Source organism: Perca flavescens, chromosome 9, assembly GCF_004354835.1.
Source record: "Perca flavescens isolate YP-PL-M2 chromosome 9, PFLA_1.0, whole genome shotgun sequence".
NCBI lineage: Eukaryota > Metazoa > Chordata > Actinopteri > Perciformes > Percidae > Perca > Perca flavescens.
Window position 1 is genome coordinate 26,157,550 of NC_041339.1, and position 23,475 is coordinate 26,181,024.

At 39.8% G+C, this 23,475-nt stretch overlaps 1 protein-coding gene across 6 annotated transcripts in view; it reads right to left on the reverse strand.

Annotated features, from left to right (window-relative positions):
• Positions 1 to 22,242, reverse strand: part of csnk1g2b (casein kinase 1, gamma 2b) — a 43,464-nt gene extending 21,222 nt beyond the window's left edge. For 3 of the 6 annotated variants that reach the window (XM_028586887.1, XM_028586885.1, XM_028586882.1), the window contains exons 1-3: positions 22,017 to 22,242; positions 17,510 to 18,308; positions 2,837 to 2,906 (exon numbers count right to left, since the gene is read on the reverse strand). In XM_028586887.1, the coding sequence (XP_028442688.1) occupies positions 2,837 to 2,906; positions 17,510 to 17,737 (298 nt within the window). In that variant the 5' untranslated portion in view covers positions 17,738 to 18,308; positions 22,017 to 22,242. Of the gene's footprint in view, positions 1 to 2,836; positions 2,907 to 17,509; positions 18,309 to 21,475; positions 21,569 to 21,771; positions 21,923 to 22,016 lie in introns of those variants that run through there. The other 3 variants (XM_028586886.1, XM_028586883.1, XM_028586884.1) reach the window with 3 other exon arrangements.
• Positions 22,243 to 23,475: the final 1,233 nt, after the last annotated feature.

The window sequence follows — 23,475 nt, forward strand, 5'->3', positions numbered from 1 at the left end:
CTACTGTCATATTCATGTGGCACATTCTGTTTGGCACATTGTATGGGTCACTTCTTATATCATAAGGTAATACAATGTGTTATCAAGTGATTACTGATTGACAGTAATGTAAAATCTAAATGCCCTAATACCTGTTGATACTACAACAACGCAAAGTTTGCACATATCATGTAAGACTCGATTTTTCCATTTCTTTGCACAAAACTCTCCAGAAAGTCCCATTTAATGTTTTTTTTTTTTTTTTTTTAATCCGGGGGCATAGCCCCCCGGACTCCCCTAGGGAGAGGCCCCCCACATAACAAATCACAATTTAAACCCTGACAGTAATGATGCTGAATGAGCCAAAGAAATTTGCTTTGTACGCAGCAAAATTTGGGTTCGCCCCATCAAATCTCACTCCAAGGTTTTGGGAAAAGATGGCAGCTCTGTGTTTGTTTGACGTTTCTAGAAAGTTCATGGTTTTGAGTGACGAGATATGTGGCAGTTAGTCTCAAAGAAAACTAAAAAGTCAGGTACAAAGTCATGGCTTAGAAGTGCATTACCACCGCCATGTGATCTGGAATCTACACTCTTAATATGGGCTCTCTTAGAGCTGTAAGTACGGCCCGAAAAGGCCCAAGCCCGACAGAGTTCGGCCCGAGCCCGACCCGTACATTTTGATTGACAGCTTTTTAAAAGCCCGAACCCGTTTACAGCCCAACTGTAAAGGTCGTCTATCAGCATCATTAGAGTGTCGGACACGCGCTTCGCACCGCGTAAAAGGGAGAGAAAGAAAAAAAGAGACTGCGCCGCACGCACACAGCTCCTCTGTCTTTCGTAAAAAATTAGTCATTTATACATTTTTTAACATCATTTATTCATGACTAACGGAGGCTATAGGCCACTTGGAAGTTGGAACATAGAAATTAATTAAGTCCTCCAGAGACCAGCCTCCGTTTCACCTCCTCAGGATCGATTTTCACGCTAATTGAAACGCATCACCTGACCGCTCACATACCATGCAGCCCGAAGCGCAAGCCCGAGAAAAATAATAGAAATTAAGCCCGAACCCGACCCAATCCGTTGGGTCCCGTCGGGTCCCGTCGGGTTCGGGCAAAGATCTTCAGCTCTAGGCTCTCTCACCTGTCTCACTCGGTGTGAAACTTAGTGGTAAAATTCGGTATACCGGTCCAGTCCGGTATTTGGCTTGATATCTAACCGGTTTGAACAATTTTACACCGGCTCCCTGTCTTTCCAGTGGAGAAATGGAGGGTCTGACAGTAGCTTCTTATGGCTGGTTAGCTCTGACTACCAGCTCTACGTCGCTGTCCATTCTACACTGAGCAGTGGTCAGTCAGTCTCTCCTTTGTCCCCTGACCCTCCTCTTCACACACTACAGAGCCACAAAGACACATCTCCTACAGCCTTTGCTCCTTTACTTTTCCCTAGCATTTTTTAAATATGCTGTGAAGGATGGTTATGGCAGAATTTGTGAGTAAATACCCTTTAAATAGACTAAGTTAGCCTACATTAGGCTAAATTATGTAATAAAATGTAAATTGGGATTTGGTACTTGCACTTACTCAATTATAGAAAGCACTTGATCTGAGAGACAAAAAAAGAACTAATGGGACACGCACGTGTGGGACACTACACAGACCTCTTGTCTGTACCTTTTGCTCTTTACCAAGTAGTGGGGACATGTTTGCATATGGTGTCTGAATTAAACCAAAACAAATCAAATCAACACATGCATCTTCTACACAAACTTATACAAACATGACAGGTGAGCATTCCCAAAAAACAGCCAGCTGGGTAGTGATGTGAAAAAAGTCCCAGTCCCTCCCAACCATCTGACTCTGCCTTCTCTCTCACACTCTAAAACTAACTGACCTGCCAGAAAAGATCAAAGAGCTGCTGCCTTGGAGCCACAGCTATGCATCATAGCACATTAACATGTTCTGGGGCATGCTGTAGAAGAGGAAATACTGGGTATTGTAGAGGTGGGATAAGAAAAGAGGAAGCAGGTTTTCATAGCATCCATTGGCTCCCACAGATGTGGAAAGATTAATAAACGCACGCCTGAAAATTAGCCTCAAGTAGAATGGAAGCCATTGGAGTTTTGTTCATGTGTTTGTTTCCTGATGCTACATGTCCACTTTTGAAAATGCATCCTTTCCTCTCCATTTTTGCCTTGTATCCACACCACACTGGAAATTTTCACATTAAAAAGGCTGTTTTCTTTCTGAATAGATGCTGTACGTATATCTGAGGTCTCGCATTGCAGTGCAGAGAAAAAAAACTAAGCCAGTCCAAGAGGCATAATAGTAAGATATGATCACATTTGTTGTATTACAGTATATAATCCTCGATGTAAACAAATTGTCTTACACAAGCTAAATACCAGTGGCATGGCATAAAAACAGATCCACTCAGCCAAGTAAAATCAACAGAGTGTCACCATTTTTAGGGATTAAATCTTTGTCTCTATTCCATTTGTTAACATGCTCTCATAAAAGGCATCCATTTCCATGCTGCCATTATTCTCGATTACCAACTCTGGTACGCTGAACCTGTCGTCCTCAGATGAGAGACTACTGCTAACTGCCAGCCAATTTAACTAAAAATCATTGTGATAATAATTATATTGCCTTATTTAATATCTCAAACACAAAACGTGACCTGAATACACGTGAGTGGAAGCCATTTTCACACCCCTGAGGTGCACGTCTGTTTTTGAATATAAAATCTGAGTTTCCTCTTCCTGCCCAATGACGTGTGAAAATGTCACATTTAACTCATCATTATGGTGCTGTCTATCAGAAACTAATAATCTACAAACTGCAATCTCTCTTACCTGAATTTCCCAACTGTTTGTAAAATCTATACTCCAAATGGAGCTGAGGCGCCCTGGACTTTATAGGTTCCTGAAAGAGAAGAGAGAAAAAAGAAAGTTTGAATATTTTATAGATCACAAATTTGTCAAACAATGTCAATATTCTTTATCTACGATGACACGTTGGTGGTTTGGCTCAGTTAACCCTGCAGGTGACTACTATTCTCAAATTGGGAAAACAGAGCATTGTGTATTTGTAAAGCTCATCTGGAAAGTAATGGAAAGTAGTTATGACAACCTTGCATACAACATGATTATTTTGGCCTGCTATTAACTTAAATACGTACAATACAATGTTGTTTCTGTGTTATTTCCATGCCTAATATAACTTAAATGAAGTCTCGGGTCAGACTTGTGGGATGTGAGAGGATAAAGAGCATTTCCAGCTGGTGAACAGCAGGCTTTTGTGATGACATGTCTGATAATCAACCCACTGGGACATAGTGTTTATTATATCGCTAGCTCCAGCTTTACAACCTAAAATGTAATCTGATTATCCCCACTGTTATGATATGAGGGCATTATAGACAAACATGAAGAGGATAGAACAAACACACACCCAACTTAATTCCTTTCCTTAATCTTCAACACAGCCTGTGCAAAAGCCTTGTCCATAGTAGCAGTATGCAGTCCCCCTTTTAACACACTGCCAACCAATGCTTACATGCGTCCAAAGATGTACATTGTGCAGTTTGTCAAATTTATAGGATAAGCTCTGGCATGCCAAACAATATGAAAAAGCCATACATAAGATCTACTTCTATTGTAAGTCAGTAAAATAGAAATGTTGGGGATGTTTGTATCCTTAAACCTGTGGGACAATTAGTTATATAAGATACAGAATAAACATGGAGAGTAAAGCTTATTCTGTGTTTTAACCTTACTAATCTACAAACTAGGGATGCACGACTGAAAATGTCACGATTCACTATTGATTTTTAGGCTCAAGATTCGATTCAAAATCGATTTGATTAAAAAACTATTCTCGATTAAAAAAAACGATTCACAGTATGTAAATGTAGTTACTTTTCCCATGTGATTGCAGTAGACATACAATAATAAAAAAAAAAAGCATTGATTTTTGGAATCCTCTGAATCAATTTTGAATCGCTAGAGCTTGAATCGCGATACGAATGTGAATTGATTTTTTTGCACACCCCTAATACATACACATTCATGAAAATGCCTAAACATGTATTTGGCCTAGACACTTCTCAAGATGTGCTTGAAGTGAGATTTAATCTTAAAAGTTGTTTCCCATGTGTGTCTAATTCTAAAGCACTTACATTTTTTTAATTATGTAAACTAAAAGCTGTTAAGCTCCCACATTCACTCCATTAGGCCTTTGTTAAATCAGGAGCATTTTCTCTACTGGTGACCTGCTAGCACGTAGGAGTGTACACACAAAGTAGGAGCTGTGTTCAACACAAAAAAATAAATAAATAAAAGTACTTCCTTTTTCCATCCATTTGTGATGGCCGTTCTCAGTCCAATCTGAGGTGTTCTGTGGATTCACTTCAAGGTTCAATCAAAAGACTGTTTGGTTTATTATTAAACCAACCTCGCTTGACTGTGTATTAAAATATCCCCAGAACAGACTGCTTATTTAATAATATGTCACACTTATAAAAGGGTTACCTCGGATATTCCTCAATTTTGTCTCTACCTGCCTTCTACAAAACAATATCTGATTAATTAAAATAGTTAAATAACATAAAGAAAGGACCGAAATAGTCTCTAAATCTGTTTTCAACTGGCCATGTTCAGTTTTGGCCCGCCTGCTGCCATTTTCTGGAGCTGGAGCTGGAGTCACATGGTGTATGTGTTGTTGAGATTTCCATTCCAACCCCCTCTGTTTCAAGTAGGTGGGTCTGTGTCAATGTAATCAAACACCTGCTAGGCTAATGATAATGACCAGTTTTGTATGTTTGGAAGTCTTCTGATGGAGGGAGCTGCAATTGCAGGCAGGGAAAAGGCAAAGGCTAGCAAGAGACATCATCTTATATTTTTTCAAACATCTAAACTAAGATTTTGCAGTGAACCTAATGCTTCATGTGGCTGTTGTGGCCAACAGTAAAGCAGCCCCAGATTTTATGCATCTTGAGTGTCTTTGTGGTCGTCCCACCACATCTTTTCCGTTATTCTCTGTAACGTGTTTCAACACTTCACAATACATACATTTTAATGTGAATGCAGTGGTAGGCATTTACTGAGGAAGTGTAAACAGTATCAGCGAGGTTCAGTTACATTACCAAAGGGTGATTCAATTAAGTTTTTCTGATTTACCTGATGAAGGTCTGAGACCGAAACGTTGTATTTTTCTTCTAAATAAATTATTGCTTGCGTAATGGTCAATGTGCAGGATTTTCTCTAAAGAATTAAGTTTTTCTAAAATAAGCTTTTAAAAACACTGATAGAAGTGAATCAATGAACTATAAAAGAGAGAAGATCATAAAACAATGGGGTATGAGGTTATATCTTATGAACGACAAACATCTGGCAAACACTGCAGAACTATGTAGTTTTACAGTTTGGTTTTGGTTTGCAAGCAAGCCAGAGAAGTCAGCAGCCACTGGGCATGCCGTAGGATAGAAACTGATAGTGGAAGACAGGAGGGAATACAAAGGAGTGGAATCCTGTGGCAGGAAGACAAGTGACTAGCCTGGGAGGCGGAGCGAGGAATTGCTGTAGCGTCTTCCACCTCTGACATGAACATGGACAATGAGCACATCTCGCACAAGTCAGGCCGTACCAGCGAGGAGAGGGAAAGAAAATATAAAATATATAAATAATGAGGCAAAAACAGATGGCACCAAACCACAGGACCCGTTAAAACAGCTTACAATAGGAAACCGGGGCTTATGGCAGCTTTACGTACTTAAGAGACATCTCTATTCCTAGCAGATGGGCTTAGCTATGGCTGTGTAAATGACCAGGGCCAAGGTGCAAATGTCTGATGTAACATCTTTGCATATGATGATTTTTCACAGCTCCTTCCCATACCAAACAATCTTTGATCTGCTCCCTGTGCCGACGTGCTCCCTGGACATGCACCCACAGAAGCATTTTTGTAAAAAGGTAATGTACTGAGGGGTTTATTTCTCCCAAACATGTATCCAAAATCAGCTACACCCTTCACCTCATCCCCTTTGGTATTTGTATAAAAGAAAACATGTTGCCTTCTACAATTAATGATGCAATATTAGTTTTCAGATGACTTAACAATTCACTTTTAACTTCATCTTGTTTGATTTGTAATACTTGACTCAAGTTTTGGTTAGCCTGTGTGGTGTCATGCAGAGAGCAGCTTTTTGCCAAGTGTGTTGGCCTGTGTCCAGGGCAGCTGACCCGCAGGCCAGAAGGGCCCTTCCCTGTCTGACCTGCTGCTACAGTAACCTCTCCACCTCAGCTGTTCCAAACTGCAGCCGTGTGCGTTTCTGTGTATCTGGGTTTAATGTATCTCAAACCAAATTGTATCTGCATGAGACCAGGAGAAAAATTAGAGATCAATAAAAAATTGGAATGGAGAACCTATTTTCAAGACCACAATTATTTACAAAAATCTAGGTAGTGCCATTAGACTAGCCACTAGGCTTGGGCCGGTGTAAACCTTTTCAAACTGGTTTGGTATACCGAATTTTACCACTAGTCAGTCCCTCCAGGATTTCGCGATGTCGCCAATTCAACCAATCACCGTGACTTTGGTGCAACTCGCAATTTTTACCAATCACCGCAACTTTTCTGCAAATTTGACCAATAACTGGTGTTTCCAGTGACTTCCACCAATCCCAGCAGTCCCACGTGCCACCGCCCTGACACACTGTACAATGTAACGATTTTTCACTCTAAAGCCAGCGGCTGCCGTTTCAACCTTGTCGGCTGTCCGCAGAGGGCGGGGCTGCTGCTCATACAGTTCCCCCCGCTACTGACGCTACAGTAAACTAAGCTTCACTACACTGAAGCTAACGTTAGCCCCCAAGTAAATGAGTCAAGCTATAAGCTACGTCAACATGGCAATAGTAGTGTACTACATCGGATCTATTTTTTATACATCCATTAACGATTCACGTCCGTGATTGGCAGTAGCACATCAGTTATATTCAGCAGTTTTATTTCAGACTGCAGCAGAAAGCTCTGTGTTTGAGCTTCAGAATGCTCTGGGAAATGTACGTTAGATTTGACACTACCACACCACTTGATCAATAAAACCTGAACCACGACAGCCAATCAGATGCCACAGTTTCTGGCTTCTCAGTCAAATTTTGTCGGAGATTGCAGGGACGATGGACTTGAGCATATAAATAGTGGTAACTGACATACTAGCTGATACTCACAGCTAAAAAGCTTACAGAATGGTCAATATAAGCACTACCAGCACATACTGCCCTAGTAGGATCAAATCCTGTAATTACAACAGCCTGGGGATGGTTGTGAGATGAAATGTTACATGCTATTTCAAGGATCCCTCTTAGAGTAAACAATTTGAATCTTATACAAAAATATGATTATGTCATGACGGATTAGGTGGTGGTTCCTGTATTTCGACCTGCGGTAGCCTCCATACTTGTCTGGATAGAGCAAGCCATCAGCCCCACATAAAGTCCTCTTCCTGGGATTAACCAACTCTGCATATGATGTCATCTGGGCTAAATCTGATCTCTGCTCCAACACAGCTGAGGAAGATCAGAATTGACCTCTGTGACTGGATGAGTAATGACCATCAAAAGGAAGAGGAGAAAAAAGAAAACTATCAATGATAGACCATTCAGAATAACATTAAAGGGTAGCAAATAACAGACATGTAACAACAGTCAACAACCGCCTCAACACTACGCTACAAATCTAGTATCTGTTTAAAAGAAATTTTAAAGAAATAATGCTTATTTTACTATTGTTTCACAGTGATTACATTCTAAAAAATACATTACCATCACACACTCAACAGATGATTTTTGTGAAGACAGATGGTCTTTTCTCCTCCTCTGCATTTTATTAACTGCAGCAATAAACAAGGAAGTAGGCAACACGAGTATTGATTTATGACCATTATAGGATAGACAGAGAACATTTCTCTTTGTTTAATATCATTAAAAGTAAAGTTTTGCTGTCCGCTTCCCGACTCATTTTAACAGAGAAAGAGAGTGGTTTGCCGGAGACAGCGGCACAGCTAACTGCATGCTGCAGACGTGTGTGTGTGTGTGTGTGTGTGTGTGTGTGTGTGTGTGTGTGTGTCTCGGCCAAGATAGAGAGAGGGAGAGCGGCGGTACTCTCTCAGGCAGCTTTTTTCTTCCGCTATCGTTCTGCAAAAGTAAACTCAGAAGTCAACTTTGGAGAACGAGCGGGGGATTTTCTATGCTAATTTCAAGGCTGCTGCTCTGCACTCGTGTACTGATATCTCAAGACACTTTTTACCTCAACGAGAAATCTCGTCACATTTAATCTCGCGAGATCTCGTCATACCTCTAATGATCAACAGTCATGTTTCCATCTAACTGTCAAGCGAATTTTAAGCTAACTTTTAAAATGTCGCAAACTGGTTTAGAGCGAACAAACTAGACTACGCAAAGTGTAGTTTCGTCACAAGTTGAGACAAACCGGCGTGCTAAATCAAAGAGTTTAGAAGCTAAGTTCTTTGGCTAAATGGAGAGAGGTAGCGTTGGACAAGTTGGCCACCTGTGCAGAATACAGGGTTGAGCCAGAGACATTTGGTGTCAGCGAGACAACCGTTCACCGCTGTGTATAGGATTCAAGCTGTTGAACCAATTTGTCAATTTACCCGACGTGGCTGACGCACAGGCTATAGCGCACCACAACTCCACTACGTACCTTGTGCCACAAGTGTACGGAGAACTGAATGGGACCCATATCCCGATCCTTCCCCCATCCGATGGATACCGGGACTATAGTCATGCGAGTTACACGTTCACTACGTCACAACTTATTCGGCAAAGTTGTTTCCATCTCCCATCTCTCTCATGCGCATTAACTCTGCCTCGAAAAAGGTAAAAACCACCTCAGGCAAGCGTAAAAACTTGTTTGCGAATTTGAGGAAGTTTTTTCGAATTTGGCCGTTTCCATCAACATTTTCTAATGCATACATCAAAAATGCGCATAAAAATGTTGATGGAAACATATTGAAAAACATGAGTACTGTGATCATAAAAATTTATTTTGCTGTAGATTTCACTCGTTTTAAGGATGTTGAACATTTTCAACTACGTTTAAAAAGATAAAACAATTAGTCAATCAGCAGAAACAAAATCAACTCTCTAGACTAAACGATTAAATCAATTGATCAAGAAAAAAAAGAATTGCATTTTAAAAGCGTATGATACAGTACAGACAGCTGTGATGTAATGTAACATACCTAAACATCTGTGTTGTGTATCATCTGTAAAGCCAGCGTGACATTCAACATGTGCATATGTATGCCATATTCAGGGGAACAGACCCAGCATAATGCATAAAGCCCAAAATAGACCCTGACCTTTGCCTGACACCCAGTAAACCATTTCACCATATGCAACTGGTAATGTGACTCCCCTCATCTTGGCTCAAATGTCAACATAGTGCATCTTAACAGCCTTTGTATGGGTATTAATGATACTAGCTGCTAACTGTAACACTACAAGAAATGAAGAAGATTGCAGTGTGTGTGGAGTGTGTGGTGTGTGTGTTTCTCTATTCATGCGTTCTTTGTGATCAGAGGTGTCTATGGTTGGGAGGTGGTGTTAAGGAGCAAGTGGTATCAGAGAGCAACAGCTGGCCTGTGTCCAGCACTTCTCCTGTTTCAGCTCAGATTTAACACACCCAGGTGGAGCCATCAGCTGCCTCCCAAAATCCAGAGCGATAATCTGGCACTGCTTGAAATCAGCCAGAATTAAACATCAATTGTATGTTCTCCACAATTTGACTGGAGTGGGGTTACAGTGGCTTTTGGCCTAGATTTATTGCATGTGCCAATTGAGAATTATCATCATGATTTAAGCCAGATGATTAAAGGTCCCATGACATGGTGCTCTTTGGATGATTTTATATAGACCTTAGTGGTCCCCTAATACTGTATCTGAAGTCTCTTTCCAGATATTCAGCCTTGGTGCAAAATTACAGCCACTAGAGCCAGTCCCACAATGAGCTTTCCTTAGTATGTGCCATTTCTGTGTCTGTAGCTATTGAGGAGGAGAGAGGGGGGGCAAGATGGAGGGTGGGGGTGTGGCCTTGACCAACTGCCACTTTGCTCGTTTGAAAGCCATGATGTCTCTCTCTCATGGATGGGCTTAATTTTCTGGGCGGGCAAAGCAGAGAAAGGGGAGGTAACCTTGCTCCTCATGACCTCATAAGGAACAAGATTCCAGATCGGCCCATCTGAGCTTTCATTTTCTCAAAGGCAGAGCAGGATACCCAGGGCTCGGTTTACACCTATCACCATTTATAGCCACTGGGGGACCATAAGCAGGTTGGGGGATATTAATGTTAAAAAAACCTCATAAAGTGAAATTTTCATGCCATATGTTTCTACTTCACATGGGCTGTGGGAGAGGAGTGGTACAGCTAAATGAACGGAGAGATAGCATCCGGACAATTAATGGTGTATCATGTTATCTCATGGTCAACACTAAAGATAGCTTCCACAGGAGTTCAAGTACAATGTCTAGTATCATTATCAGGCCTTAGGTGCATCTAAGAGAGCTGCCATGTACTTCTCAAATGATTGTATTTTGATGTTTATTGACCTTTGTATTGGAAATAGGCATTGACTTGTGAAGTTAGAAAAGTCTGTCAATTTCAAATATCCGCTTTCAATACTTTTCCCTTTGCTTCCATGACAACATCACACACAAAAATCTATAGCGGCCATCTTTAATGCTGCAGTGAAATTAGCAGGCTTAAAAATTCTGTTAAATTGGGCTGGCTCTTTAGCAGCAGTTTAATAGTAAGAGGAAGGCAAACACAGCACACAATGTTGCCAGTGATCTACAGTCAGGGGAAGTTCCACTCATGTAAACCCAAGAGGCTAGTCTCCTTTGTCATTTAATAGAGGAGCTAGGCGTGGCATTAAGTACAATGTGTTGCATTGTGTACTTCCTCATTTGTTAAACTTTGAGCCTGTACCGAATAGAAAGGAGATTTCTTTTTGTCAGAAGCTAACATTAGCGCTCTCTCCCATTCCTCCGCCTTTGACTCCCCGCTGCAGGAGACGTATTCCCACGACACGCTGTATTCACTTCACTGTTTCAAACATTTTCCAGTTATGTTTTTCCATGCATGCCGCTCAAAACCAACATGAAAAAACGTAGTTATGTACCCTCAGCATTTAGTTTTCTTTCTTAACTGTATGTAAAATTAGCTGCGACGTTATTCTAAAATGTGATCCGAGATGCACTTTGCAAAATGTATCTGGAAATGTTCTTTAGCTATGTGTGATATCTGTAAAGCTGAACGGACTCGCAGTAGTAAAACTGATTTTATTCTGATCCAAAAGACTCTTTCTATAAGAGAAAGGCCACTGTATCCTGGAGATTTTAAGACATGATGCTTATGAGAAACTGTTGATAAAAAGGAACTACACGCTGTATTCACTTAGGTAACTTTTTTCACTTAGGTACTTTTTTCAGCTGTTTCAGCATAATCTGTTCTCTTCTTCTACAGTTATGTTTCTGGCAGATTAGACACTTCCCAGTGGGCAGAACCACTTTGCGCGAGTCAAAAAAGTTATATTCCGATTAAATGCAGTTGGAATCTCTAATCAAAATGATTTCAATCAGGTTAAAGAAATATTGTCTATGCAACCGCAGCTAGTGTTACTTGGTGAAGCCCTTAAACAAGCAAAAATTAAAGATGGGTTGAAATGCAGCCCTGAGAGATCATCATCAGAAAATAGATACCAAGTTTCTGCTGATCACTGACTTCATAGAGCCATTAACTGCATTTTCAAGCAAATTGGAATTAGTCCAAAACTTGTTGCTCCACTAAAATCAAATCAAGGTACTATGTGTAATAAGTAGTGCTGTCAGTTAAACATGTTATTAAACCCATTTTAACGGCATCAATGTTTTTTCATCTGATGTGGATGCACCACCCGCAGTAATGGGGCCTTTTCACAGCAGAAATGTTTACATGTCATAGCAGGAAAAGAAAAGAAGTAATTACTACCATTAACGCTGGCTTTGCTCCTTTTATGTGATTCAGTGACCCATGTCAAAGTGGCAGCATGCAAAATAGTAGGGCCCTGGAACAGGTAAATGGCTATCCTTTTTAATATTATTAATTACACCTGTGGTTTTCCTCATACGACATGTCAAAATGTTTGATTTCAAATCTATTATGCTAAACTACAGACTCAACAACAAAATAAAGCATCCCTGTCCTATTCCTCATGGTCTGCGCCACATATCCTGTCAAACCCAAGCCATGCAGCAACATATTTAAATTTCTCACATGGTATGAAGCTGCTTTAATTCTAACCTCAAGCCGTGCTTTTGTCTCGCAAAGCAAACTCAAAAATAGACCTGAGGTCAATATGGCTTTCAGCTCTTTTCAAATTACCATCATCTGATTCTGGTTTGGTTATTTTGGCTCTAGTTTACGATTTCAATTATGATGAAGAAAGTTAAGACAGAACAGTGCAGTGTAGATTCATGGCAGTCACCATAATCACAATAAAACAAGTGTGAGAAACTGGTTGACTATTGCTATAGCCTTGAACATTACATATCATTTAGAAAACAAGAATACATTGTCAGCGTGACGGCTTAAAAAAAACATAAATGGAAAATGTGATGTGCTTTGGCATGAACCAGGATGTACACTTACAAGGTACAATTACACAACACTCACTGCTTTACAGGCACACACCCTACACCATATTCAAACTATTTTTTTCTGCAGTCACACAAAACTGCGCTTGTTGCTACTCTGAAGTCAGCAACATTTAGACTCTCCTGTGTAGGTTTTATGACGGATACTAAATCAACTTTAAAAGCAACAATGTATCTGTGTGAATGTACTGTGTTACTGCTGGCTACTGATTCATTAGAGGATTAGCTAGTTGACTGAAAGTAGAATTTGACATGCTGTTGACATCCAAGGATTTATTCATTTAGCCTGGCCAGCATGCTCTCTGGAGAGCCCGAGCAGGGTAGGGAATAACTTAAATTGTCAAAATGTCACCTTAATTCCAGCCAAACATGCTGATAGAGCTTTTGTGCCTTCACTGTTCTCTGACAACTGCCTCATGGCGGGCTGGTGTAAGCTGCTGAGCTAGACTGCAACAAGAGTTGCTTATCAAGCGTCACTGGGAGGCAGACAGGAGAGTTCAGTACAACACCTCAGATTTCCTTCAGAGTATTACGACTGTCCAGCACCGCAAGCGGCTTCGCTCACATAAACCACCTTACTCTTGTTCCTCTGCATCAGTGACTCAGCCACAGACTTTCACAGCCACACTTTCAATACAGCATATATGCACTACTCTTTTTTTTGTTTTGGCCTTTGGGAACATGTTGGAAAACATGTTATTTGCCAATCTACACATCCAGCACACAGCAATATTAGCATTTATTTGGACTCTGATATCTGGCAACCTGTAAGCCCTATATTCTCCCTATAGCTCTGTTTTGGTCTTCACTAAGTCAGTGGGTTTGTCATGGCTTTTTCTTTGAAAACAGCTACCTGCTGTAGCTGGAAATGGCACTGTCTGCAAAACCAATACAATGTGCTGCAGGATGCTAAACGTAGCGTAAAGCTGAGGGAAACAGCAGTCGAGTGATCATTTTGTGATTTGGCCAACAAATGGAATTAACAATAATTAGCTTCAGCTATAAAGTCCAAAGGCGAAAATACTCATTTCAGCCAGAGCCATCGAGTTTGCGGGCTTAAAATAACAAGTATCGACTTCATTTTCAAGTCATCTGTGCTTTGAACAAGCACTGGCAACATACGTAGGGTAAAACACTGTTCTCTAAGTATATGGCTAGCACACAATGCACAGTAGGTCTCTGTGTTTGTCTCCCTATATGGTCACTCTAATATCAACCCCCTCTCCCTGACCTAAGGGAGGCGCACTGTGCTGTACAATAAGTCCCAACAATATAACATTCACATATTACACTGCTCCCATGTTGCGCAGATATTACAGCCACTTGTCATAGTCAAAAGTGTGTCACCACAAATAGGCCTCCAACTGGTTGATTACTGATAATACCAGTTTTGCAAGCAGCTTGTCTGACAGGCACCTATCGGTCAATGGATGACAAACTACATGATAAGGGGCTATAATGAAATACAAGCTGTAAAGTTTGCAACTCCAACTGTTTGCAGAGTGCAGTGCACTGGTGGAAATTTCAGTGAAAACCAATTAAATTACATTTCTCAGCCCAAAGAATGTATTAGGTGGGTGTGTGCAAGTGCCCTGCACCCAAGGCTGACACAATGATGAGGTTAAGAGGAGGCTGACGACCTTGATAAGAAAGTATCCTGAAGATATTGGCAGAGAGAGAAAGCACTGCACCAAGATAGCAAAAGCATTCAAATAAAAATAGCACAACACAGTGATGTTTAAGGGGAAAAGAGGATTAGATGGTCATTTTCTCAGTGGACAGTTATGTCACCATATAAAAGTAGTGTATTGATGGGGCTGAAAACCCTTTAAATGAGCCTGATGTGTGCTAGTTTCTACAGTAAGCCGCAACAGAAAGCAGACATTAAATGCTGCTGCCTCCATCACACAGGCGTTTGTTAGTGTGAGAAAGCATCCAGCTGAACCAAAGACTGAACCACTGTGTGTCGACAAGGCCTGCTAACAAAGACTACCTTTCAGCACTGCGCAGTTTCCCCCTTCTCTCTTGCTTTTTGCAGCAGTATTCACAGCAGTTCCAGATCCACTGGTCTACCATACATCTTCATCTCTGCTGTCATGTGGTGGAGCAGGGTGACACTGGCATTCACCTTTGTCCCAGGTGCAGGCAGGCACCACCCACATGCGCAACTCTGCAAGTTGGTACACATGACACTCGGCACAAAAGGCACCAGCTAAACACTAAGTAATCACTATGTGCTGCCCTGCAAAGGCTGGGATCTACAATTCATCACGTTGCAAAAAAGGAGAGAGATTAAACTAGTTTTAACCAGTAAGATAACAAATCACACTTGTCACACTGCTATCTAAATAATGTTTCCTTATTAGTTTCCTGGCACACCAACATCACTTTTTATTCAACCAGTCCAAAGTAATAATTGACATGCATGCTTAGAGGTTTCATGAGACCAACTGTAGAAATCTACTGATTTTAATGTCAATGGAGTATAGTCTATTTTAAGTATGTATTAGAGCTGAAATGATCAGTTGTTGAATGCCAACTATTATGGTAATCTATTAATCTTTAAGTCACGTATGAAGCAAAAAGGCCAAACATTCTTTGGTACAAGCTTCTCAAATGTAAGCATTTGCTGCGCTTTTCTTTTTTAAATAACTAAAAACCACATGTCTTTGGACTGATCGGTTGAGCAAAACATCATCAGACTGCGCAAAACATCATCTTGAATTCAGGAAAAATTTGATGGGCATGTTTCACTATTTTCTGTCATTTATAGACTAAACAATTAGTCAATTACTGGAAATAATAATCTACAGATTGATGAATGTAAAAGAATATTAGTCGCAGTCCTAGTTCCTTTCAAACAAAATAATATTTGCACAGTTTAATAGTCACATAATTCAGAATCTTATCCACTTGAAATGTATTATATCAAACTGTACAATATACTTTATAAATAAACATCAATTAATAGAATTTCCCCACTCCTAGACTTTGCTAACAATTGTTTTAGATTATATCTATAAGTGAGCTGTTAACACTGAAGTGACTGTCAGACAATGGAGGAGAAACTACTCAGGTCAAGCATGTGCTCATAGATAACAGGGCTGTTATTTGTGTTAGTACATAAGGAAGAGCTCAGTAACAGCCTCTGACAAAACACAACTGGCCGTGCAGTGACATTCACTGGGTTACCCCAGGGAGCTTTGAGATCAGGGACAGACATAAACATGTGGACAGACAACTGTGCGAGAGTCTGGGTTAGCCCAATAATTGACAAGGGAGAAGCCCTCTCCATGTCAGGCGTTAACAACACCAGTGCATGGGCCAAAAACTACAATAAGAGTCCAATTTGTCTAGTTGGCGTTGAAAATAAGAGCCTAAAAGTGATAGCTATTGTGAGCATTAAAGGAAGCAGTTAGAGCCATCATTGTAGCGCCGAAAATACAACAAGAAACATGAATCACCATCTGAAATTAGTCCTCAAAATGAAATCCTAAATAAACCAGAGTCCTCACAATCAGGCCCTACTATTATTGTCAAGTTTGTTGACACGATTAGCATACTTCCTTCTCTCACTATTATACATTCAGATAAACGCTGGGTCCAGTGGGCCACAAGATCCATGGAGCAGTGTTATGGCCCTAATGCCAGATCCAGATATAGCTGGACACCATGGGGATAAAAATACCTAAACAGATGGGAGGGTTCACAGGCAAGGGAGGGAGAGGGAGCCAGCACAACTAGAGATGTCAGAGGAGAGGAGAACTGCAATTACAGCTGTTTGCTAACCTCTGCCTTCCATGTGGTTAGCAAAGCCTTTAGTGGATGCCCGTTCAGAGATAATGACCTCACTGGGAGATACGATGTGGTGGCGAGGACGCCAAGCCCACCCATCAGCTCCAGTATGACTACTTAACTGGAGTTTGAGTTAGGCCTCGCTAACAATAAGGCCATGTCAGAGAGAAAAAAAAATATCTGCCAGTGATCAAAAAGCTACAAGTGGCAACACATGTATAGCAAAGAAAAGCTGTGAAGAGGAAAGTGCGGAGGAAATGGTTGAGCAGTCACCGGCTGGCCTAGAATCTAACAATCAGAAAACAAACAGGCCTTGAAATTTCATGTGGTTTCTCACAGCCTGTCTAAATGCTATTCAACCAGTGGCTATGAAAAACAGGGTTCATGCTGACACAAAACAAAAAGTAAAATATTGACTGCTCATATGGTGTGAGCTTATCAAAAGGGAGTGCTTACAAGAATTGACTTTAACTCCACTGACTGAGGAAAGTGTAGTATCGGTAGATAGGAAGTTTGAAATTTTGGCTTTAACAATGTTTACAAAACTTCAAAAATGTCAGCCCAGAGGACAGCAAGTCAGGAACTAAAACATGTTATAGCTAAAACTTTACTGTTAGTTTGCCCTCTTTTTAAAATGCTGTAAGAGGGAATAGAGATGCCTCTCCTGTAAAAAAAAAAATTAATAAATAATCCCAGTCAAATATAGTTTAAGATATTATGCAGTCTAGTCATCTTCACTTCTTTAATCAACACAAGCAGAGAGTTGACTCATGAACAGTACAGGGGCCAAGCTGTGGGTAGAGGGGGAGGGGGAGGGGGACAGTTCCTATTTACTTCCTGTGTCTGACTTTCCTAGGTCAAAGAGTCAGCTGCACTGGGAGAGTAGCTGCACAATAAAATACACTTTTAACATAATTGAACTGCTAAAAAAATAATAATAAACAACAGATTTGCTGATATTGGAGATGTACCAGAACAGTGCGTTTCTACGTTACTTCACCAACCCTGAGGATGCACTTACCAATTTGATGGCCACATATTCGTTAGTATAGAGATTTTTCCCCAACCGCAGCTCTCCAAAGTTCCCGCAGCCAATTTTTTTACCCACACGGAAGTTTGGGCCAACCATAAGAACTCCAGAATTGGTCCCTGAACTCCGGCCCCCATGTCCAGTCCTGCTGCCTGCTGTCTTAGACATCTTTTTCCCTTCCTCTGTCTCTCCCTTGCCCCCTCTCTTATCAAAATCCATAAGCTTGTGATACCCTGGCCTCTCCACGGTTATTCTCCAGCCATGCAAACCATAGAAGCTCCAATAACAACAACAGACGACGCTTTAGGGAGGGGGAGGGAGACAAAATCTCATAGGACAGAGGAAAGGTGTTGCTGTTAAAATGTGCAATTGTTTAGAAGACACTTAAATGAGATGAAGTGCCCCTTGTGTCCATCAGGCAACTCTTCTGCTGAGTGCTTCCCTTTTTTCTTTGTGTTCCTTGTTAACCAGAGGGGCTCCTTTCTTGGGTTTTTCTTTAGTTTCAGTTTCAGAGTAGCATGTCCCTGCCTGAAGAAAAGGCAGGTTGTGCTAGGATGTGCCCACAGACGCACATACAATACTAGTCATAAAAAAGCACTCCGATCCCAGCTACTGCATCCACAAGGCCACTTGGGAACATCTCGTGGAGTGCCTCATTCCTTCTGGTCAGCCTTCAGTGACACAGTATACACTCTCCATGTTGCAGGGCCACAGCAGACAAGGCAACCCAGTCAGAGAAAACGGCAACGAGAGAGACAGGTAACCGATGGGTTTGATGTCAGCTGGATATCTGAAAAAGCAAAAACATACAGAAATTATTATTTTTTTCTATGTAGGCTGTAACAACACAGATCATCATCATCCCTTGTAAAATAAACTCAGCCATTACTGTTTAAATAATTAAAAATCAATCTGGGCAATATAACAATATTATATCGACATATGAGGCTACGTATTGTCCTAAATTTTGAATTCCTTGTGTAAATATTTTGTGAAAGCACCAATAGTCAACCCTACTATAATTGCCGGAATATCGACAGTGATGTAGGCTATTTTGTCAAAAATATTGTGATATTTGATTTTCTCCATATCGCCCAGCCCTATATATCAATCAATATAGGGAAAAATATTGGAAAAATCTATCTTTATCTGTTCTTATAACACTTTGTGGCCATGAAGACATTAACATTTTCAGAATAAAAACTTTAACCTTTTATTTGAAGATCAAATTATTTCTACTGTGGCTGTCCCTTAATACAGCTGAAATGAAATCTTGCTCCAGACCGGAGCAAGGGAAATTCAATAAAGCAATCGATATGAGCGGAAATATTCCACAGTGGACCTCAGGCATGAGAAAAAAAATCTCTTTTACAATTAAACCTATTTTTTGAAAACCCAAAACAGTGCCTTTCAGGGATTTTGTAGATCACAAAGTTGTATTCTCATAAACAAGACTAAACTATCTAAAATTGTTAGATTCTCATCTAATGTTAAGTTGCAGGCTCAATCCTCAACAGCTTTTGCAGATGTGTAAATCCTCATATAGTTTTGTGATATTTCTATTTAAAATTGTTAATTGTTTTTTAAATTTGTCATACCTGCGCAGGGACTACAGGTGGAAATTAGCAATTGTTGCTATAACCTGGCCCAAGACATATTCTCTTGTTTAACAAGTTTAATGTTTATTTGTGCATTGTCCCTGCTTCAAATAAATCAATTTCCATTCCATAAAATAAGAACAGTAAAAAAAAAAAAAAAAAAAGATCAGCATACTTCTGGTAACGCATATAAAACACAAATCTAAGAGGAGGTCAGGATTAAAAAAAAGCAAAAGTAAAAAAGTGACAAGATATAAAACTAAGCCATACATTATAATAGAAGCAATATCAGATACAAACGACGCCAATCACAACCATAATTTCGGTTTTCTTTGGCAGTGTAACTTGACCATCTCTGTGCAGCTTTTCTCTAACAATCACATGCAGACGTCTCTGTCCAGAACAGCCCTCCTAACTCCCCTATGTCCATGATCTAAGATGGTGGTGGTGCTGAAGAGAGCAGGTAATGCAGGCACTAGCGATGGGCAGCTACTCTTCCCTATGCAAAGGCACTTACATGGATCAATGACTGCTGTAATGCCTCATCTCATCACAACATTTGCATTATTGGGAACATATTATTGGAAGGATTTGGATATGGTCTAGTCTACAGCTAGCTCAGCTTATCTGACAGACTAAGAACTAATATAGCCTTTACAGGACTAAAATCCAATATTATCAGTATGTTGATGATTAGTGAGCATTGTTTTTTGTAAAAGATTTATTAAAATCACTCACACAGTGACAATCAATTATACAGAAAGTTTTTTCCACAAACAAATTGGAGAGGTGGCATTTTCTAGCTAGCTACTTAAGTCTGAAACGTTTTGAAGTCCATGTGTGAGTTAATAAACAATAACACAACCCATTAAAATCCTATGTCTGTACTCTGACTACTGCAGTCAGCACAAAGCACACATTTATAAGCCAGTCAATCATTACACTGTCATGTCTACCTTCCAGCATGGTGAGACTTACTGTAGGAAATAAGGAGAGACTAGCCTACCTGGTCACAAGATTTTGAAGTACAATAAACAAGATGGTTAAAAGCAAAGTCAAATGATCAGAACAACCACTGAAATGGCACACATCATTTGTCAAGGTGACCCAAAAAAAAAAAACACAAGTCCATGCTTTTAAAAACACAAGTATGACAGGGTGTGAAGACTAGAAAGGATAGAGATGTCCTTGGAAAACAACAAAGATCTAAATAACTTACTGGCTTAAGTAACTTTTTGGCCAACTTGGCCTACAAGTCTAGATTAGATGTCTCATTTCAGGAAGTGGTGTATTGCTTTTAATGTCAACGGTTTAAAATAGCAACCAAGTTGTTAACAAAATTGTGACTGAGTAGTCCCATACTCAAAGTCTTGATGGGGTACATCAAATACAGAGACAAAAAAACTGTATGATACATCGCAAAAAAAAAAAAACCTAGGTTCTAACGTCAGCTTGCTACAATAAACGTTGTAGTCGATACAGTTAGTATCGACAGTTAGTCGACACAATTTTCAAACGTCATAAATATGAATCCAATGACCAACAGAGAGACTCGAATCGACAATACCCGGACCAGATTGACACATTTTCCTTTCAATCAGCCAATACCTAGCTAGCTAAATTCGAATTTCTGAATCGGTATCAATAAGGGCAAAATGGTATTGGAACATCTCGATTTTTGATCTTATATTAATCAATGCTAGCTCATATCCAACTAGCTAGCTACCAAATAACGGTAGTGGCAGTTGTGATTTAGCAGTTAGTTCAAACTTAAATTCAAAGGGTCTTTATTGGCATAAAAGTTTCAATCACCAAGGTTGCCAAAGCATCAAAATACAATGTGTCCAAATATTCGGACAGTACACAACAAACAGCAAAATGAACATTAACACAAAATTAAGGTTTATTTATATTAATTATATTTAGGCCTATATCTTGTGTGGGGGGTTATGTGTAGCTGTGTGTGTGTGTTGTTGTTGTTTCAAAGTACCTGATGTAACGCTAGCTATATCTTTGATAGCACTACCTTTGTTTTAGCTTATGAGAAAAATAAAACTAAATATTACAAGTAAACCCCGTAGTTGAGTGTCTTCAGAAGGTTTACCATTACACTAGCGATAGCTGATTCGGCGGACAAGGCCAGATAACGTACTCAGGCTATCTTGGCGTTAGTTTGCAAGCTCAAGTTGGCTTGATATTGTTCAACCGCGGCCAGTTTGTTTCTGTTTAACCGTTTTTTGTGCGATACATAAAAACAGCACAAACGGCGATTAGTAGTATTAGAGTAGATGTTTATCTATACGCTGCAGCTAAATCGAAATGTCACATAGCAGTGGAAGCTAACCTAGCTAGCACCTACCAAAAACATCTTCCTCTTGGCCCAACGCCTGATATATAAAACAGCTAGCTAACGATGTAACGTCAGCTGATCTGTTAACAACACTGCACAATAAGAACACGAGCTGGCAAACCGTTAACGAACCAATGCAAATTGAACGACGCATAAAATATTCATTGATAGTCCCTGTGCTAACGTTACATTAACCTGGCTAGTTAGTGAATGCTTAGCTTATAACTGAGAAATAACAAGTGACGTTGTAACGTTAATTAGTTAATGTCACCGACTGGTTAAGATAAAAGGGGTCGTTGTTTCACCTAAGAGTGTGGTTTTTTGAGTTCAGATTCCAGCCATTATCCTGACCACTGCCGGGCAACTCCTTAATCCTGAACACACACGGCAGCCCCGGGATCTCTTACCGCTTAGCTCAATGGCTAGCTAGCCATTTAGCAAGCTAACTTAGCACACGAAACATTAGCAAAGACGATAATGTACGGCGAGACGGTGTCTTTAAAAACAACAGTTACGTATACGTTTCTGTCGCCAAATGAAAGCGTGTTACCTTTAAATTTCAGCTACCGAAAGGGAATCGAAGTCATGGTTCTTCGTTTGTGGGTGTCTTTCTCATTTCGTTTCTGTTGCCCTCAAGTTGCTATGATTTTGCTGTTGTCTCTTTAAGCCTCCCTCAGCTGCCGATACCCAGGGACAGCTTCATGGGCTCATGCTCACAACGCTGTGATACGCTGAAAAACTCACGTAACTGGTTTGGAGAATAAAGCAGACCATCAGGCGTGCGTTAAGTAGAGCTGCTCCAAATACATCCATGCTCCAAATTGGTCGATTTAGTTGACACATTGAGGTGTGAAGACATTCAAATATCTACAACCTGGTAAACAAGTATATTGTGTATATATATATATATATATATATATATATATATATATATATATACTTTTTTTTTTCCCCACAGCTGTATCAAAAGTGTGACCACTGTCAATATTTTGAATTAACAGAGGTGGAAGAAATACTCAGTTGTCATTTTGTATATAACCACAGTGTAGAAATACTCTGTTACAAGTAAAAGCCATCCATTCAAAATTGTACTTAAGTAAAAGTATAAAAGTATTGGCATAAATAACTAAAGTAAATATGCAGTATAGCCCATTTCTGAATAATGTAATATTATAGGTTTCTAATAAATGTGCACATCACTTTAATGTTGAAGCTGGTAAAGGTGAGGCTTGTTTGAACTACTTGTGAATTTTCCCCCTGGACATCAATAAAGTTTTATCTTAATCCATAATATTACATCATAATGTATTTGTTCATTATATTTTGTAGTATTCATCTGAATCTTCAAAGCAACTAGTAACTAAAGTAATCGAATAAATGTAGTGAAGTAACCTACAATATTTGCCTCTGAATTATAGTGGCCTAAAAGTATAAAGTAGCATAAAATAGAAATATTCAAGTAAAGTACTTGAGTAAATGTACTTAGTTACTTTCCACCACTACATGTAAATGCAGAACGGCCTCTTGTCCCTGTTTTAGTTATAGGTCTAGTTCTGTGTTTGTACATTGAGAACAACGGAAAAACTGTCAAATTCCTTGTATGGGTTTCCATACTTGGTCAATTGATGCCGATACAATTCCACTCTTGATAAATGATCAAATTGAATCATCACCCAGCAGCATACCAAATAGTTTGCATTTTTTTCTTGACAGATATGCTTGAATGAGTACCAATAATATAATTTATTATTCTTGCAGTCTTGTAAATGTGTCCCAAAAAAACATTTTAATTAAGTGAAACCCACTTTACTGGCAGTATGCTAAACCTCACAAGAACTAAAGGAAAAAAAGACTTCAGATACAAATCATTTTATTTTCCATTTCTATGTTGCTGTGCCTAATTACAATAAGGGACTTCACTCACGTGTTTACCATCATTATTACTGTGTAGCTCCTTGGCAGTGTTGCCAGCTAAATTGTTGAAGGAGACAACAATATCTTTAAATGTG